We start from the raw sequence: 21,154 nt of genomic DNA on the forward strand, positions 1-21,154 counted from the left end.
CCCCCCATAATGCGAACGTTTTTTGTTTGGGTTTAATCGCGTAAAGATAAACGTGTATGTCGTGGAGAGTTTTTAACGTTCAATCCGCCACCACCAAGGTTTGTCACGGAAACCAAAACGTGGCAATTGGTTACGAGTTGAGCACTAACCGGTTGTGTGTTGAAGAGTAGACCCACACAACCAACGCATTTAAAATTCGAGTATTAGTCGCGAAAAGCCTATGTGTTAAACAAAGATCCCCCGTGTAGCCTCAACAGCCTGTTGGGGAAAGTGCTGTAAGCAAGCAGCAGCACCTATTGAAGACCGGCACGGCACACGAGGGTGTGGGTGGCCAGCCCCACGCCCGGCCGCCTTTGTCTCCCTCGTGGCGATGATCAGACACCGCAAGCAGGGTGGTGTTATTGACACGGGATGTAGAGAGTTGATTTTGTTTTAATTAACAAAAATCCCTCTGAGAAGTGATAAAACGGTGGCTATGAGATGTTAACTACCTCGCCTGATCTACAGGAGGTCGTGGGTTTTGGGGCTGGGTGGGGAGGGTGGGGCTGGGTGGGGAGGGGAGGGTGGGGAGAGGCTGGGTGGGGAGGGGCTGGGTGGGGAGGGTGGGGAGGGGCTGGGTGGGGAGGGTGGGGAGGGGCTGGGTGGGGCTGGGTTTGGGGGTGGGAGGGGAGGGGCTGGTCACCCCGTGGTGCCCTTATAAAACTCAACGTTTAACCTACTCACGCCGGCTTGTGCCTGCCCTCACAGTCGGGCATATTTGCGGAATACACCACGCCGCCGTTGACCCTGCAGGCCATTGACCGAGCAACCCAACGTTCCTACCAGCTCCCTCCGCAGGAATGTGTTTATAATAATGATATATGATGCATTGTCTTTGATGGTGTTTGAACATATTCCTGTTTTATTGCCAGAAAGGGTAAACAAAAAAACTATTCTTATTTTTCATACTTGATACTGGCAAAAACGTCACGTAGATATGAGAGAGTCGCTGAACGTTTATCTTCTCCACACATATGTAATGCGGGCGCGGGCGACCTCCCGGATGTGACGTCACGGAGAGGTGGAGTTAGGTGACGTGGGAGCAAGGTTAAGGTTCTTAAGGGATGAGACCGGAAGAAGACAGGAGAGAGTGAGAGACTGGACAAGAGTAAGGCCACGTTGGGCGAAGCCAGGAAGAGTGGCACCGGCGGCCAGCGCCGGCCAGCTAAGGGAGCAGCCAGCGGAGCTGCGAGAGAAGACAGCAGTGGGGCTGCTGGAGAGAGGGCGGTTGAGGAGCTGCGGTGAACACAGCCGGCGAGGCTGTGTGTGAGAGGCTACGAGAGCGACGAGAAGAGAAACTGCAGCGAGAGCAGCCAGTGGGGGGGCTGCGTGAGGGTAACAGCGGCGAGGCTGCTGGAAGGTTACGAGAACAACGGGAGACCAACAGAGGAGCTGTTGGCGTGACGGGGTTAACAGCAGTATCAGTATCGGTGCGGAAGCCTTATAGAAGGACAGCCCTGTGGGTTACGAGGAAGAACCGAATAAAGGACACCAAGCCAGACTTCGTGGGCGAGTCCTTTATTACATTGGTGTCGGAAGTACAACGGCATGTCGAAACAAGTGAGAAAGAAAAATGTTCCAGTACCAGCATCGGCTTCTTCATCCGAAGACGACGACTTCCCTCCAAACATGGATCCTGCCGGGGTGGTGGAGGAGAGCCCTGCTGAAACGAGTGCGGGGACTGGGGTTGAAGATGTAGCCGCAGTGTCGGGGCCGCCAACAACATCAGACGCTGATCCGCGATAGCTGCAGGTGGCGGAGCAACTGGAGACTCTCAAGGACGTCCTGGGCCAATTGTGTCATCTCGTCACCCCAAGGACGGCGACGGAGAGAGCGGAGAGTGCTCCACAGGCCGCCACAGTATCTTCGCTCCCGGCGCCATCGGCCACGCGGCAGGAGGCCGCCATCTTGCGCGTTCCGCGGCGGGAAACCGCCATCTTGACCACGCCGCGGTTCGACGCCATTTTGAATTTGCCACCGGAGGAGCCATCGGCGGAGGGCGGAGTAAAGCGAAGTCGGAGTCGCCATCTCACCACGGTCAAAGAATTCGCCATTGGGGGCGACTGGAGCGCTTTCGCCTGCAGATTTTTGGCGGCGGTCCGTTCTGCGAGATGGACCGATGCTGAGGCCTTAGAAGTGTTGCCGACTCTTCTGGACGACGAATCTGTTCGATTTTTTCGTTCCATTAAGGCCGAGAAGAAGAGGACATTATACGGAGTTTTTCAAGAAATGGCCGACGCCTACGAGCCACCTGACGACGCGCATCGGCGATTCGCTCAACGACAACGAGCGCCCGAGGAATCGCCCGTAGCATACAGGGGTGCGGTGCTTGATTTGGCTATGGCCGCGTATCCAGAAACAACACCTGACCTGCTCGAGCCTCTCATCTTGGGCAAGATGCTCGAGCTGTCGCGGGATCTTGGGACATATATAAAAGGGAAATGTGTGATTATGTGTGTCTGTTCAAAATGTTTAGCGTACTTCCCGACATGCAACAAACTTGAAATTTGCCATGTGGGTACTTTCCAGACTGTACACCATGCACAAATTATAAAAATACACTTTTGTATTTTTGGTGGGGGGGGGGGGGGGGGGGCTCAATAATGCATATTTCTTTGCACGACATGTGAGCTGTGACGTCACAACTGCCATGTGACCCGCGCGTGTAGAAGCGTAACGCGTTGTAGTGCAGTGGGTAGCGCGCTGCGCTACGAACCCGCGACCCGAGTTCGATTCCCGCTCACGGCCACCACCGGTGACGATTATTTGAACCGGTCCTGGGCCCTCCCCTAGGTCGACTCAGCCTCAAACGAGTAATTGGTGTGGTGTGTGAACATCGCGTGGTGAATCCAAGTCCCGGGCGAAGCCGGGTAGTAAAGCGAGTACATGTATACGGTATATAAATAAGAAATAAAGTACAAAAGTACTAATTGCTCGGAGTGGCGAAGAACGCGCTCACGATGGCATCTCGCTGGTGTCAAGCGGCCGCGTACAAACTGTGATGTAGGCTCGCGAACAAACCAAGACCGCAGAAACCTGGTTACATAAAAAAACCCTAAAAGATAAAGATCCCCCGTTCAGCCTGGAACAGACTGTAGGGGCAAGTGCTGTTAGCGAGTAGCAGCACCTATGAAGGCCAGCACGGCGCACGAGGGGGTGGGTGGCCAACACCACGCCCGGCCGCCTTTGTCTTCCTAGGTGGCGATGTTTACAATACACTGCACCAGGTACTGATTTGAGGCTGAGTCGACCTAGGGCAGGCCCTGGACCGGTTTAGATAATCGTCACCAGTGTTGGCCGTGAGCGGGAATCGGACTCGGGACGCCGAGTTCGTAGCGCAGCGTAGCGCTGACCACTACACTACCGCTCCCCACACAAAAACAAATACACACACACACACAAACCCGACTGAAAGTAGCGACAAACAGGGGGTGGTTGGGCTCGTGAGTTTCTCTGGTTTGGTCTCAGCAGTAGCAAAAAAAGAATTGGTAAAAAAAAGACGTAGTTTTTCAATGCATACACTTTTTTGCACTCAAAAGTAGAAAAGAAATTATTTTGAACCCATAATTAATCAAACGTTATTGCTGAATACAAGCGGGTGGCTTGCTTTCGGTGTTTAATTATCTTTATGCAAGCCACCCACTGTTATTGAGCACGTAAATTTTGATTAATTCTGGGGTCAAAATAAATAATTTTCTACTTTTGCGTGCAAACAAAAGTGTGTGCATTAAAAAACGAGGTTTTTTCTTAACCAAATTTTATTTTTCCGTGAAAACTATTGCAACAATTTTGCTGCTATTTTATTTCCCCAAGGTAAGGCCCACTAGAGCTATACAGCACTTTTTTCAGAAGCGACGTGGCCAATGAAGTGGCTTATGATGTGGAATTTTGTAGCGCACCAAATACTCGAAGCGCACGTTTGTAAATGTGGAGGGAAAAACCGGAGAGACCCAACAAAAATCCACACGAACACGGTGAGAAAATGCAAACTCCAAATATACAACAGGCGTCAGGGTCAGGATGGAATCCACGACCTCCTGTACATCAGGCGAAATAGTTAACGTCTATCAACATTTGAGAATCGATCGAAATTGAGAGAATTAAAAATAATTGTTCAGATAGCTACAGGTTTAGTGCTGCTTACGAATCGTCAAATAATACGGCCATGATAGAGGTTTTTTTTTGGGTTAGATCGCATAAATATATAAATGTGTCGTTAAAACCCGCCACCACCCGACACAGCCAACTAGTAAGGGTTGTCACGTAAACAGAACGTGGCCAATTCGTCACTAGCACAGCACTAGTGTGTAATGTAGTGTATAGTGTAGTGTATAGTAGTGTAGTGTATAGTAGTGTATAATGTAGTATACTAGTACAGCACTAGTGTGTAGTGTATAGTGTAGTGTATAGTGTAGTATACTAGTACAGCACTAGTGTATAGTGTAGTGTATAGTAGTGTAGTGTATAGTGTAGTGTATAGTGTAGTATACTAGTACAGCACACCGGTGTGTTGGAGAGCCAAGCCACAACATCACAAAATGCGCATGCATAATGTATGTTGTACACCACATCCACGCCTCTATATAAGAAACGAATCAGGTCGTACTCAGATTGTAAATGTTGTGGCTTGGCTCTCCAACACACCGGTGTGCTGTACTAGTATACTACACTATGTACTACTATACACGACACTATACACTACACTATTATACACAATACACTACACTATACACTAGTGCTGTACTAGTATACTACACTATACACTACTATACACTACACTACTATACACTACACTACACACTAGTGCTGTACTAGTGACGAATTGGCCACGTTCTGTTTACCTGACAACCCTTACTAGTTGGCTGTGTCGGGTGGTGGCGGGTTTAACGACACCACATTTATATATTTACGCGATCTAACCCCAAAACAACCCTCTATTATGGATGATATTGGTCGCGAAAGTCTACGTGTTAAAAATAATACGTTGTTTAAATGCATGCCTATACTGTACAATTGTAATGCGAGCGTCAATGGGGTTGCTGCTGGGCTCTGGCCCAATCACACGGCCCGGTAAGGGGGGCGTGTGGGAGGGGCCGCCGTTCACCTCGACTCCAATGGGAAGCGAGGTGAATGGAGGTGGAGCCAGCAGGGCAGTATGGGAAGGCCGGATCTGACGATCAGGAAGGGGAGGAGTCAGGGTCACGTGGGAGAGACGATATAGAGGGGAGTCCGGAAGAGATCGGGGCCAGCTGATGGAGTGAAGAAGCGGGACCACGTTTGGTGGCCGCCGCGCCATCAGCCACGTGGCTGATGGGGCTGTACGTACACAATGACAGGTACTGTTATTTTACTGGTAGGAACCACCTGGTTCCACTAGCCCACAGTGGATTATTGTGTCCGTCCGTCCGTCGTGCAACCAAAAATGAGAGGGGTGGGGCTGGGTGGAGAGGGGAGGGTGGGGGGGGGCTGGGTGGGGAGGGGCTGGGTGGGGAGGGTGAGGCTGGGTGGGGCTGAGTGGAGAGGGGAGGGGCTGGGTGGGGAGGGGAGGGTAGGGAGGGGCTGGGTGGGGAGGGTGAGGCTGGGTGAGGGGTGGGGCTGGGTGGGGAGGGGCTGGTCACCCCGTGGTGCCCTTATAAAACTCAACGTTTAACCTACTCACGCCGGCTTGTGCCCGCCCTCACAGTCGGGCATATTTGCGGAATACACCACGCCGCCGTTGACCCTGGCCATTGACCGAGCAACCCAACGTTCCTACCAGCTCCCTCCGCAGGAATGTGTTGGTGCATGCAAACGACAGGAGGTACAATATTACACGTGCACATTGTGCACCTATAATGTACGTTGATTACCATATGAATAACCCAACCGTTAATGGAAAAAAACAATTGTAATTTAGATGCATTCATGAATCTCCCCCCCCCCCCTTCGCACGTGAAGGGCTCACAAGTGACGTCATCACACCTACCCCTCTGTTTAAGGAGCGAAACAGGAGGATGATTTCTCCACAAGCCTGCCTGCTGTCCGCCTGATGATGCCGGTTGTAATTACTGACGAAACTTCACGGTACTCAGATTCCCTTTGGTTATTTCGGTAAAGTCACGTAGTTAGAAATAAAATAAAACAAATCAACACAAGCGGTCGTCAACACAAGCGCTCGTCATCAGGCCTGATCAGAATCTATCGATCAGAATCTATCGATCAGAATCTATCGATCAGAATCTATCGATCAGAATCTATCGATCAGAATCTATCGATCAGAATCTATCGATCAGGCCTAATTGACGACTGCTTGTGTTGCGATCGAAACGTCGTGATTTGTTTTATTTGATTTGATTTCTACCTACGTGACTTTACCGAAAGAACCAAAGAGTATGGATTAATGCAGTCACGAAAGCTTCATATCAAGATTGGTGCTCAGATTGTAAATGTTGTGGATTTGCTCTCCAACACAGCGGTTAGTACTGTACCAGTAACGAATTGGCACGTTCTGTTTACGTAACAAATCTTACTCTTTGGCTGTGTTGTGTGGTGGCGGGTTTAACGACACATTTGTATTTATGTTATCTAACCCAACAAAACTCCCTATGAGCGTGTCAATAATGCAAGATCCATAATACAGTTTTTTTGGGTTAGATCACGTCAATACATATTTACGCATATTATGGTTGTTTTATGGATGATATTGGTTGCGAAAGCCTACATGTTAATAGTGTGAAAGCGTGTAATACTAATTTAATGGTGTGTATTAATAATAATATAAAAGCGTGTAAGAATAAAATAGAGGAAAAAAAAACCCACGCACAGGAAATGGAACAAGAAACCAGACTCTAAACCCCACGAGGTGCAGCGGGGAGGCGTTGGGCAGATTTCACAGCCCAGCAAAAAATTTAGTTCACAGACTCTCAGCAGTTTGAAAAAGAAAAATTATGAAAACTCCGCCGCCTCAAACTGCTCCAATCAAAACAACAAAGCCGAGTTCCACTGATCGGCAAGAATGAAAAAAACAACAAGACGCGTTCATTGTTTTTTTTTTAAACAAATTTACGACACCACACACTCACAAGAATTGACAAAACGACACGCTAAACTAACAACACGATAAACTAACAACACGCTAAACTAACAACACGATAAACTAACAACACGCTAAACATATTTACAAAGCAACATGCTTTGATTATCCGTAACAGAGGTTTTGTAGGTTATATCGCGAAAATATAAATGTGTCGTTAAACCCGCCACCACCCGACACAAAACGTGCTGACTAGTTACTAGTTCAGCACTAACCGAGTTGTGGGTTCGAGAGTAAACCCACGACAACTTTTAACATTGCAATACAACAACCAGCACCATCAGGCGACGGCTGGGTGGTGGCAGGTTTGACGACATGACATTTATTTTAACGCGATCTAACCCCACAAAAAGACCTCTAGAATCGATAACATCGGTCGCAAAAGCCCAGACCACCACCACCACTACTGCTGCCCCGTGTTTAAGCGCTTTGATTAGCGCTCTCACGCTGCAAAGGCAGAATTGGATGAAGAAGTAGAAAATAGTCTTTTGTCGTTTCGGTTTCTCTGTCGTCTTTGGCCAAAAATAGTTCGTGGAGCAGTCTGGGTTGACAAACTCGTTTCTTGAGAACTGGTTTTATGAGCGTTAATTTTTTGCTGGGATTCTCGCACGAACCCGCACCTTTGATTAGCGCGGTTGGCTACGAACGGCGCGAAAGAAGTTCACATACACAGAGATCCACAAACTGACTCGCACAGACAGCCACAAACTCATAGAGGCCCATATACTCACACAGAGACCCATAGACTCACATAGTGATGTGGTACAATGTGCGACGGCATGACGAGACGTGCATTTACGCAGCATGCTCCCCACTACCCCGGACCACCACACTACCCCATGCACCACCCGACTACCCCATGCACCACCCCACTACCCCACACCCCACTACCCCGCACCACCCCACTACTCCGCACCACCCCACTACCCCGCTCCACCCCACTACCCCACACCACCCCACTGCCCCGCATCCCATACCCCACACCCCATTACCCACAACCCGTACTCCACGTTTTTTTCCATGTTGGACGGATTTGGCCTCTCAAGCAGCCCTTTCTGACCGCGACCGTACGCGCTGGTCAGTCGGATACCACTGGGAGCTTTGGCACCTTTAAATCATCATCGGGATTAAAAATGTGTTTCTTTAAAACTGATTTTGTGTTTTAGTTTGATGTCCTTAACCCCCCACCCCCACACGTTTCCGATTAGCACGGTTGGCTACGTATAGTGCGAAATAAGTTCAACATACATAGAGAGGCTCAGACTCACGTAGACCCACAAACTCACACAGAGACCCATAGACCCATATCGACCCACAGACTCACACAGAGACCCATAGACTCACATAAACCCACAGACTCACACAGAGCCCCACAGACTCACACAGAGACCTATAGACTCACACAGAGGCCCATAGACTCACATAAACCCACAGACCCACGCACACACCCACAGACTCATAGAAGACCTGACTCCCACAGAGACCCACAGACTCACACAGAGACCCATAGGCTCAGACAGACACACCAAGACCCACAGACTCACATTGAGACTCATAGACTCACACACCCACAGACTCATAGAAGCCCTGACTCACACAGAAGCCGACAGACTCACAAATAGACCCACAGACACTCACAGACTCACATATACCTACTGACTAACACATAGAGACGCACAGACTCACACAGAGATCCAGACTCACAAGGGCCGTGCCTTTACATGTTTTTGTCGTTAACTGTGACGGAAAGAGCGATGGAAGCGGCTGGGGGGGGGGGGGAAGTCGGGGACTGGGTTAGGGAGTGAATGGGCGTCTGGGTCCCGCGTCGTCTTAACTCACCGCACCATCTGCGCCCAACTTTGTCCCCGGCGCAAGGTTCTAGATGAAGGATTAGACCGAAGGTCACGGAGATATGAAACACCTGGTGAGTTTCGTTTCGTTTCTCGAATGGCCCAAACGACATTTTAGTTCGAGATGCATGAATTGTATCGTGCCCGTAATGTCCTCGTGCCTTCGTATGGCGATTGAAAGAAATGCAGTGGGACGTAATTTGACGTGTAATTGTTGTGCAGAGACTCCTCTACTTACGCACATTCGACTTACGAACTTTTAGAGATACGAACAAACCCGTCCGTGAGTCCAGTTGCCCGTTCGGACCGATAGAAGTTCAACCGCCGCGCAATAGATTGCGGTGGTGGCATCTGCATCTACAGGAGATTAAACAGCTTTTGAAGCCATTCCCTGTGTTTAGTGTACATGCAGTACAAGGTGTTTGGAATCGACAGTACAGTTGGACTTACGAACAAATCGATTTACGAACAGACCTCTGGAATCTAACTCGTAAAGGAATCCCTGTAAAAGCCATTCCACAGCATTCACATTAGTAGCTGAAACGACCCCCATCTCTTCTCCCCATCCCATTATCCTGCTGCTGTTGGTACTCCCTGCCCCCACCTCCCAGCTACGACCAGGCCTAGTCCAACTCCTATCATTACCCTGATCACTACCCCAACTCTTATCACTACACCTATAAATAATGTAATAATATCACAATAAACTTGGTTTTATACAGCACTATAACTTAAGCTTCACACCGAAGCTAACGTTATAGCGAAAGCTTTTTGTAAATACAGGTTGAGATTTAATACGTGATTAAAAAAAAGTGTAACAAACTCAATATTCCATCATGGACCGAGGAGGAAGGGAATTCCAAAATCGCGGAGCCTGGCTGGAAACAAGTAAACCCGTAAAAACAAAGTTTTTCACTCTAAATCCTTTATATGCGTGGCGGCTAGAGTTCTCTCGTCCTCTGGCTTGAGATGGCTGCAATCTATGGGTCAGATGCCAGTATTAAGCAATTGGTAATTAAATATTTAATTTGTTTTCCCTAAACAGTGTAAAATTTTGGAAAAAATAATTTCACGAAAATAATTGTCACACACAACGAGTCTGTGTGGAAAATGTCAGCTCGATTGGATCACGGGAAGTGGGTTAAAAAACGAGCGAAAGATTTGCACGGTCCTTAGCAAGCAAGCGAACTTAATATAAAGGATTTAAAAATATATTCGCCTGTGGAGGACGCGGGGATCGATCCCGCGACCTTTGGCATGGGATGCAAGGGCGCTACCAACTGCGCTACTCCACCACGGCCTGTGGAGGGGTTACGCTCTGGGCTCTTACACTCTGACGTTCAGCCAAAGCCATGAATGCGTTCTATTTGAATATATGTAAAATATTTTTTTTTGCTTAAAAAGTGTAAAATTTTGGGATTTTTTGGGAGAAAGTGAGCCACTCCATTCAATTCCTGAGCAAGCTCCCACGGACGTGGGAGTGAAACATCGGACATCGTTCCAAAGCAACATGCGGTACAACTCAACCACATGTGAGAGTTAATGTTTAAACAACACAAAAAAACACTTGATACATAAGACGCATACAAAAATACGTTTAAAAATATTTTATTTGTAGTTTCTCCATCAATACAATTGTTCTGCGGCGTAAAATTATTATTAATAATAATATAAAACAGAAATGAAATTCCATTTTCAGTAACTTGTCAAACTCATAAAAAACAAAATGGCGGCCCTTGGTTGGGATCAAACAAAAATGGTGGCTATTTCAGAGGTGAGCGAATGAAGAAAATGGCGGCTGACCAATTTAAAATACAAATTATTGAGGAGTTTGGTTTCATGGGAGGCAAAAATAGTACAAAAAAATCAAGGCAAGAATTTTTTTAAAAGGCCACTTTTTCTTTTAAACAACTTGTTAATAGTACTGGGCAGTATGTTTTGTTACAAACGATACCCAAGTTAAATTCTCGGCCGCGGCTAACATCATGCAAATACGTGGCGGTTTGTTCAGGATGCCTATCCTACTGGACTGACCAACAACTGAGCAGCGCAGTGAAGTATGGCAAAGCAAACACCGCACGACTGACGTGGCAAAGGGGGAGGAATCCTCATCCAGCAGTGGAGTGACACAACGGGTGTCAAATAATCGATGTAACGGGTTGACTGTATAGAAACACCATCGTTGGAATGTTCCCACACCCCAAAGACGTGTAGTTTGTTAATTTCTGTTGTGAGTCGTGTGCCATTGGTGAAAGTGGGGGTTACCCACACTTTACACCTCCGCACATGGTGGAGATATGTTAACTACCTCGCCTGGTATGCAGGAGGATGTGGGTTCGATCCTCAACCCTAACTTCTGTATATTTGAAGTTTGCATATTCTCCCTATGGTCGTGTTCATTTTTCTCCAGGTTTTCCCTCCACATTTTGAATCGACATGTGTATTTTGCTGAAATACATTTCCACGTGAGTTGAGGTATCATATGTGATAGCCAGGTCGCTTCTGAAAAAGAGCTGTATAGGAGCTCAATGGGTCTTACCTGGTTAAAGTAAAGTAATTGTTTATAGTTTAACTGCTGTGCCGGGGGGAAGATGGAATCGAACCCGAGGTGGTTACTCATTTGACCAACACCAGAAGGATATGGTGGTGTATGTTTGGATTTCAGCTCACCACTTATGCGATCCACACAGGTGTACTCCCAATTAAAAAAAAAAACCTCGTCAAATGATTTTCCCACTTCAAAAGGCAGTGCAGCAAATAGGTTGACCTATGTATATGATTAGTGTTATCCCTTCCGCGTGCACGATTCTCCGCAGGTAAAGCCTACTGTAAAAAAAAACCGCTCATCACAAAAGGAATTGTGCCAAACGTCACAATTGACCAGGGCCTATCCCTATCGAGACTCAGAAAGTCCCAGGACACAAGGAATCGGTGGGGCCAACGGTACTAACCACATGCCAACGTTGGTCCAACGTTGCCGTTGACGGTGCAACTGGTAAACGTTGCCGACGTGGGTTGCGGCTTTCCCGACTTTCGGGACATTATTCTAAACGTTGGTAATTGTTGCAAAGCACTGCTTAATACTGTAACGTGGGCGTTTTTGTCGATACCAGCTACAAATCAACTCTCCATTATCTCGGGGTGGGGAGGGTAATGCGGAAGCGATGACCCAGATAAAAATAAAACAGAGAAGATGAACAAAAATCTTAGGCTATAAGAACGCAATTAACCTGCGTTGGAACGGGATTAACGTGCATTAGAACATTATTAACCTGCGTTTGAACCTGATTGACCTGTGTTTAAACATCATTAACCCGAGTCGGAACGGGACGTGGAGCCTGTGTCTTTTTGCTCCGGGGTCACCGGCAGTGTCCCGCCGGGATCAGCGATCGATGCACGATGGCCGAGGATGGAGGAGCAGCGACTGCTCGAAGCAAAGCGGTGGATGACTCCGTGCGACTCACACACGCGCTTTGATGTCGATAAATAACAGCGCACAGGTGAAACGGGCACGATGAATCGGGTGGTGGTGGTGGTGGGGGGTGTACGATTGGAAAGGGGCGCTCACTCTCAGGGCGAGCTTCCAGTCGGACACCGAAAGCTACCGCGGGGTGTTGGATGGCAACGCGACAGAAGACTACTCTTTAGTTCTTTCGGTAAAGTCATGTCGAAAAAAAATAAATAATAAATATAATGCAATACAACACAGAGAGTCGGCCAACATAACAGTTGATTACGTTCTTCCAAAGATGTCTAAATTTGAGTGACAAAACACAGACACGGAGACACAGACAGACACACAAACAGAGAGACAACACAGAGACAAACAGAGAGACACACACATAGGCACACATAAACTTCTGTGTGCCTATGTGTGTGTCTCTGTGTGAGCCTCTCTCTGCTTATGTGTCTGTGTGTCTCCGTGTCTGTGTTTTGTCACGTTCTCAAATTTAGCAATCTTTGGAAGAACGTGATTAACCAGGTGGGGTGTTGACTGTTGTGTTGGCCGACTCTCTGTGTTGTATTGCATTATATTTATTATTTAATTTCTGTCGCGTACCGAAAGAACCAAAGAGTAATTCCTGCAGTCACGAAAGCTTCGAATCTAAAAGACGCGTAGCCTGTTACGCCAGGATAGTCACCAGCCCTATTGCTCTCTTTTAGTGTTCCAGATAATCTGCGCGCAAACACAAGAATAAAACTTGTTCCGGTAAAAAAACATATCGAGAAAATATGTAACGGAGGCATGTCTACATATAATTCTACGTGTGTGCGTGCTTCCAACAGTAATAAAGTTTTTACATACCTCAAGCGCTAAAGTTTACCGCTAGCACGCGTGTGTTCTTTGTTGGGTCGTGTGTTCCGATTGTGAGGTAAAGTTAAAGTTGCAGTCATTGCAATATTGACCACGGCTTTATGCCGCACCGGCTCTTTAAAACAACCACACCATCACCCACATTTCCCCCCCAGAGTTGCAGTGGTGGGTGCCAGGAACTGCTGTTGGGCCAAAACGAGAACGAGGTCACGTCGTAGAGACAGAAGGGCCCCACGACTTAATTCCTTCGAATGAGGTGGGAGCGCCGCACACTTTAGCCCGCACCCATGCGACCCTTGCAATCGACGTAACTGTGCTCGATGGTGGACAGAGGGAGTAAGGGAGGGGGGGGGATTTAAACAAAATTCACCATTGTTTTTCAGCTGTTGTGGCGGGAGGAATCGAACTGGCAGGTCCAGCGGTACTGCTGACCGTTACACCACCACCACCACCAAGCGATGGCATCGCAAGAAAAAAACTAAAAATTAAGTTGGATTGCTTTAACTTTGTGGAAAAAACCCCAACACCCATCATGTATTTTAGACGGTCTTTCCATGCATTTAAACTGACTGGTTTGTCAAACTTTAGTTCTACCTAACACTGTGTCCGATTTTCGGGTGCATTGGTGGCGCAGAATTTTAGCGCTCCGCGCTACAAACCCGCTTCCCGGGTTCAATTTGCGACAACGGCGAACAAAAGTGGCGGGCGATATGTGAATCTGCGTCTCAGACTCACACCCCGTTGGCCAACCTGCGCGGTGAAGTATGGTCAAACCCCCCCCCTCCCCATAACCAAAAGGGCATGGGGTGGACTTCATCCAACAGTGGATTGAGAGGTCTGTGAATGTATAATTGTTTTGTCACCGATTTTGGTATGTTCACAATTGCTGTGTCCTGCCTATTGTTGATCGCGGGTGAATGCCCAATATGGACGCACAATAAAATTCAAGATGGCCGCAGCAAAAATTCATAATTCCTACAAGTTTCTAAAAAGAAAACAAATATATAAACGTATTGTAGTGATATAAAATTCATGAACGTCGAGCTATAATTGTGTATATGATTGATAATATTGGAGCGTACGGGAATATAAAGTTTACGATATGAATTCCAATGTTTTCGTATATCGTGTCAAAGATGGCCGATACAGCAAGAGTTGAACAAATCCTTTGGCGGAGGAAATCCAGAGGTGTTGCTAAAAATATAAAAATGAGTTCAAGGTGGAGAATCAGTGGTTTCCAAGACATCAGGACTTCAAATTGGCAGTAGCGCAACGCAGGACGGTGAAAAAAGCAAACTGGAGCAGAAATGAGATTGTGGAGTTGCAAAATCCATGACGAATCGATCAAGATGGTGGCTGTAGAAAACAAAGATGGTGGAAACGCCAAATTCAAAATTTCCTAGTACGGCGATCCGGTGTCGCGCCGTCGCAGGGCTGAAGATGGTAGCATCCAACAGCTTCCGGTGGCAGCGCTGGCGGGTGCTGAAGAACCCAAAGTAGCGGCGCTGCAAAATCCACGATGGCGGCGTTGAGAGGGGGATGCGCAAATAAGATGGCGGAGAGGCGGGATGCGGCTAGTTGAGGAAGAGCGTGTACCCCTCGGCTCCCGTGATGATGACGTCCATCCAGATCCTCATGGCCTCCGGCGACTGGGCCACCATGTAGTAGACACGGTCATGGGTCTTCACGCAGAACGTCAGTGCCGGGTTGGGGCTCTGTTGGAGAAAGGGCAAGGGGAGAAAGAAGGAGCGCCGCGTGGTGGGGAGATGTTAACTTCTTCGCCTGGTAGGCAGGAGGTCGTGGATTCGATCCCGACCCTGACGCCTGCTGCTGTATATTTGTAGTTTGCGTCTCTCTCCCAGTGGTCACGAGCATTTTTCTCCGGGGTCCTGCAGTTTTACCTTCCACATTTAGAATCAACGTGAATTTAAAGTATTTCGCTGCTGCTATAAATTTCCACTTGGTAAGCCACTTTCGTTGAGCTATCATTTTTGATAGCCAGGTCGCCTCTGAAAAAGAGCCGTATAAGCACAGTGGGCCTTACCTGGTAAAATACAAAAGAGTTTAGAAAGAGGGCAAGAGCGAGACATGGGCAAGATAAGACGGGATGTATTACAAAAATGCTCCTAGGCAGCGCTAATTTTAGCCCGTATTTGTTTCATTTATTTAGTCTCAGCCGAGGACAACCCGAAGGTGAATTTAGTCCAGCCGCAAGTCGGTGGTATTTCATTTCAAGTACGCTTCTTGGTCTGGCTAAAATCAGGTCGGCCAATCGGTGAGCTTGGTGACTCGTCAGCGATACGACGGCCATGTTGGCCTCCGGCGGGCGCCGCTACGTTCTCCGACGGCGTGACTCAACGACCGCGAGGTGAACTCCGTGTCGTCACAGTCGTCGTCACGCCCGACAAATGTAATAGTCGATAAAAATTGAATTAAAAAAACATTTAATGGACGAACATTTATTACTTCCCTTCTACGTGACTTTACCGAAAGAACCAAGAAGATGAACATTTCCCTCTCTAATTTCCTCGAGCGGATTAAGGATAACGTTGATCGATATCTCGCTTTTATTTATTGGTTGTCGCACGCAACCCCTCGCTATATCTTGCCGCTCTCTCCTCGCAAAAGATGAACTCCACCTAACATCTCAATGGTATTGGGTTGTATGTATGGTGAACTTCTTTCGTATCGCGCATAGCCAACCATGCTCACTGTTATTGTTACCATGAGTCCACCGATTTGACTTCATTGGCCTCCTCAATACTGAGAAATGCTGGCGAAGATGTTAAATAATTTTTAATCCGTACTTATTTCCACCAGTTTATTTCCACAAGTTTATAAGCTAAACTATTTTTATTTATTTAATTGGTAACACAGGTCATTTTCAAAAGCAATAAAGCCAAACGATAGCTCAACGAAGTGGCTCATCACGTGGAAATTTAAATCAGCCAAATACTCTAGACGCATGTTTATAAATGTGGGGGGAAAACTGAAAAATCCACGCGACCACAGGGAGAGAGACATGCAAACTCTAAATATACAGCAGGCGTCAGGGTCGAGATTGAACCCACGACCTCCTGTATATCAGGCGAGGTAGTTAACATCTCCTAGCCACCGTGATGATGATGAGAGAGAGACACCGCAAACTCCAAATATACAGCAGGCGTCAGGGTTGGGATCGAACCCACGACCTCCTGTATACCAGGTGAGGTAGTTAACATCTCCTAGCCACCGTGATGATGAGAGAGAAACACCGCAAACCCCAAATATACAGCAGGCGTCAGGGTTGGGATCGAACCCACGACCTCCTGTATACCAGGCGAGGTAGTTAACATCTCATAGCCACCGTGATGATGATGAGAGAGAGACACACCGCAAACTCCAAATATACAGCAGCAGGCGTCAAGGTTGGGATCGAACCCACGACCTCCTGTATACCAGGCGAGGTAGTTAACATCTCATAGCCACCGTGATGATGATGAGAGAGAGACACACCGCAAACTCCAAATATACAGCAGCAGGCGTCAGGGTTGGGATCGAACCCACGACCTCCTGTATACCAGGCGAGGTAGTTAACATCTCCTAGCCACTGTGCGCCATCGTCCGCGTCACGGCGGGCGTGAGTCGCAGAATTGCCGCCACGCCGGATGAATGCCGCCCGCTCGTTAAAAAACAAATAAACACGACAACAAACGTGCCTCTGACGAACACTCTCGTCGCTAATTTTCGCAAATCAACACGCACCAACTGCTGCAGGCATGCACACACGATGCAAACAACACAAAGGGGGGGGGGGGGGGTGCGAAACACAGGCGTTGATGAAACACGGAGAGGACGCTGCCAAAAAAAATCTAAATATAAGCGCCACGTGATCGGTAGCGTGCCGAACCATCTTGCGGAAGACTGTTGAAAGCGATTATTTAAAGCGATTATCATTCTTTGTTTTATTTCTACGCTCGATTTGGCCAGGAAAGCCTCACTCGAGTCTGCTGCTGCTGCGTCTGATACAAATTGAGTGATTTGCATCAACACCGGTTTTGGCATGTGTGATTGTGTTTTTGAGCCCTGGGATTTGACCAGTGAACCCACGGGAAATCCCCGAGTCAAGAAGCGAACCCAGGTCCTTCTAAGTGCAGTGAGGCCACAAGCGTACACCACTGCACCACCGCTCCTGTCGCCAAATTGACAGCGTCTTACGGAAGACAACATTCTCCGGATTTATAGGACGCAACGCAAACAAAACACTTTATATTTACAATGTATGTACTGTGTGTTGAACTTTCTCTCGCACCGTACGTAGCCAACAGCGCTAATCGTAGGTGCGTGGGAAGGACAACAGACGTGAACACTAACAGCACATCTCTAAAGAAATTAGTTTGTCAATCTATGTGATGATTTAAAGGTGCAGCAGCGCTCCAATGGCTTCCTAATATCGGAATAAAGAGCGGTTCCAGACGGCCGCAAGAAGCACGTCTGGTGCGGTGACCGCCGCCTTTGTTCGATGGTTAGCCAGGAGGTTGGTGTATAATAGTGTAGTGTATAGTAGTGTATAGTGTAGTGGATAGTGTAGTGTATAGTTGTGTAGTGAATAGTAGTGTATAGTGTAGTATAGAGTTGTGTAGTGTATAGTGTAGTGTATAGTGTAGTGTATATCGCATCTGAAAGTGCCGCCACTGCCGCTGCTGCTGCCGCCCGGAGTAAATAGGGCACAGTGTGTGTGGCTGTGTGTGTGTGGCTGTGTGTGAGTGTGGCTGTATGTGTGTGGCTGTGTGTGTGTGGCTGTGTGTGTGTAGCTGTGTAGCTGTGTGGGGGAGGGAAATTCTCTCAGCCAGGAAAACATCATGGCACAAAGTGGGGATAACCCTGCTGAGGCTGCGGTGCCTCAAATATTGGAAGAGGTCACCCCCTGTGAGTGGCTGGCTGAGGTTCCAGCTGTTGAGGAAGTACTGAGGGCGATCCGGAGTCTGAGACCAGGGAAGGCACCGGGCAGAGATGATCTCCCAAGCGAAATGCTGAGGGAGGGTGGCGTTTGTGCACAGACTGCCCTATATGACATCATAACAACAGTCTGGACCACTGGACGGGTTCCGCAGGACTGGAAGGATGCCCTGGTGGTCCCCCTCTTTAAGAAGGGGGACCGCACAGACTGTAACAACTACAGGGGCATCTCACTCCTCAGTGTGCCGGGTAAGGTCCTGGCAAGGATTATTCAACATCGCCTTGCTAGGCACGCTGAGGAGGGGCTTGCGGAGCCCCAATGCGGTTTCAGGAAAGGGCGGTCCTGCACAGATGCCATATTTTCTGTCCGTCTGCTACAGCAGAGGTGTAGGGAATTCCAAAAAGACCTACATCTCTGCTTTATTGACCTGGTCAAGGCCTATGATACCATCAGTAGGACTGGACTCTGGGTTGTTCTTCGTGCTTTCGGAGTCCCTGACCCTCTGCTCACGATCATTAAGGACCTTCATGATGGTGAGCGGGCCCGGGTAAAACTACGTGGCCGGGAGTCGGAGCCTTTCCCTGTACACCTTGGGGTGCGACAGGGATGTCCTCTGGCTCCCACATTATTTAACATCTATTTTGACCGCGTAGTTCGTGAAGCCTTCAATAGCTGTACCGGGGGAATTTCCGTTTGGTACAGATATAATGGGAGGCTGATCGACGCCCGGGTGCGATCAAGGGATGGCTCCCTATTGGTCAACCACGTTATGTATGCCGATGATTTGGTAATAGCTGCTCATTCAGAAGAGGAGTTGGAGGCGCTGTTGCTGAGACTGGAGCGTGCCACTAAGAGGTGGGGCCTTACCATCAGCCCCACCAAAACCAAGCACCTGCCTGGGTATTTTGTACCATCGGACACTCCACCCCCACAACTCCCAATTGGTGATGGGGCAGTTGTGGAGAGAGTGGAGAGTTTCCCATACCTGGGCAGTATGCTTATGACCGGCTCCAGTCTATCAGCAGAGGTCTCACTCCGAATCAGTCGAGCGGCAATATCTTTTCATCGGTTGCGTAACGCTGTGTGGAAGCTACCTGGTCTGTCGCTCCGCACGAAGCTTCAGGTCTTCTCGGCCACGGTCATTCCCTCCCTTCTCTACGCTTGCGAGACGTGGACCCCCCTGGTGGAGCATCTTCGCCGGTTGGAAACATTTAGGCTGGCCTGCCTACGATCCATCCTGGGTTTAACCAGGCTGGATTGTGTGAGGAGCTCACAAATCCTTGAAAGATCTGGGCAAAGTCCCATCAGTGAGCTCCTCCGGCAGGCAAGGCTGCGTTGGCTGGGTCATGTAGCCCGCATGCCCAGCCACCGCATGCCTAAACAGCTTTTGTTCGGCCGGATCGAGGGGGCTAGACGGGCGCGGCACGGGCTGGAGAAGAGATGGAGTGATGTGGTACAGGAGGACGTGGAGCTGAGTGGACTTGCCGATGACTGGTACCAGCGGTGTCAAGATCGGCCTCAGTGGAGGAGGCTCGTGAAGGACGCTACTGGGCAGTTGGAGGCAGTCGCCCTCCAACAACAACGGAGGGCGGAGGAGCGACGCTCACAACAACGAGCGGAGCGCCGGGTGGCTAAAGCACAGCAAGTTGGCACAGTAGGGGGCACAGGTGGTGCATCAGCCAGTCATCTCGGTCATCTCGGTCAGTCGACCAGTGGCACCTGGGTCTGCCCCGTGACCTCCTGCCAGCGGGCTTTCGACACTTCACGTGGCCTCAAGGTGCACTTGGCCTGGCACAAGCATCGTGGTGACGTCACCGCCACTTAGTGGCGAATGGCGGTTGTTGTTGTTGTTGTTGTAGCTGTGTGTGTGTGGCTGTGTGTGTGGCTGTGGGTGTGGCTGTGTGTGTGTATGTAGCGGTAGTGCAGCGGTGATCGCGCTGCGCTATGAACCTGGCAGAGAACCGGGTTCGATTCCCGCTCACGGCCAACGCCAGTGACGATCATCTGAACCGGTCCTGGGCCTCCCCTACGTCTCAAATGAGCGCCTGGTGCGGTGTGTGAACATCGCCACTGGGGAGACAAAGGCGGCCAGCCGGGCGCGGTGTTGACCACCCACCCCCTCGTGTGCCGCGCCGGCCTTCGTAGGCGCCGCTACTCGCTTAAGGCACTTGCCCCCAAACGGTTTGTTCGAGCTGTATGGGGAATATTTGTGTCTGTGGGGGGAGCGACCAGGTGCGAGGACGTTCCACAGCGAAGCAAAGTCGGCAGCCGCCCGCAAAGCTTCGGGGTCGGGTTAGTAGGAGTGCATTCCCGGGGGGAGAAAAAAAACCACAAACACGGGCGTTGCCACTCGGGGAACACGAAGAAGCCAACGTCCAAGCGTTTACATACTGTGATTTTGGCAAATCTCAATATCCCCCACGGCTGAAAGGAAAGACAACAACAATGGTGATCAGTTTAAACACGTAGCAGCGCTTTTGCAACGAATATGATTAATAATAAAGGTGTTTTTGGGTTAGGTCGCGCTTGAGCCCCCCGAAACTCTGTACTTGACGTGACGATGTTCGAGCTGTGATGAAGACATCATCCTCTTAGGTTTTTTCGGTAAAGTCACGTAGGTAAAAAATAAAATTAATGAAAGTAATAATAGAAATAAGATAAAATAATAAATCACGACGTTTCGGAGGCAACACAAGTCATCATTGATACAGTAAATCGTGCTGTGACGGTCCCACCTGATGACGGAGACTTGTGTTGTCTCCGAAACGTCGTGATTTATTATTTTATTTCTATTATTTTATTAATTTTAATTTTATTTTTTCCCTACGTGACTTTACCGAAAAAACCTAAGAGTATGAATCCTTGCAGTCACGAAAGCTTCAAATCTAGAACGAAGACATCAGTTCGACTCGAGAGCGAAGAATCTCGCTCGTGCGGCA

At 48.7% G+C, this 21,154-nt stretch overlaps 1 protein-coding gene across 13 annotated transcripts in view; it reads right to left on the reverse strand.

Annotated features, from left to right (window-relative positions):
• Positions 1-12,858: 12,858 nt before the first annotated feature.
• LOC133358467 (pleckstrin homology-like domain family B member 1) overlaps positions 12,859-21,154 on the reverse strand; it is a 101,098-nt gene continuing 92,802 nt past the window's right edge. For 12 of the 13 annotated variants that reach the window (XM_061576770.1, XM_061576772.1, XM_061576776.1 and 9 more), the window contains 2 exons: positions 20,607-20,639; positions 12,859-14,991 (listed from right to left, as the gene is read on the reverse strand). In XM_061576770.1, the coding sequence (XP_061432754.1) occupies positions 14,851-14,991; positions 20,607-20,639 (174 nt within the window). In that variant the 3' untranslated portion in view covers positions 12,859-14,850. The remainder of the gene's footprint in view (positions 14,992-20,606; positions 20,640-21,154) is intronic. The other variant, XM_061576771.1, reaches the window with a different exon arrangement.

Source organism: Lethenteron reissneri, chromosome 62 (genome assembly GCF_015708825.2).
Source record: "Lethenteron reissneri isolate LAM-NWPU_2019-01 chromosome 62, ASM1570882v1, whole genome shotgun sequence".
Classification (NCBI taxonomy): domain Eukaryota; kingdom Metazoa; phylum Chordata; class Hyperoartia; order Petromyzontiformes; family Petromyzontidae; genus Lethenteron; species Lethenteron reissneri.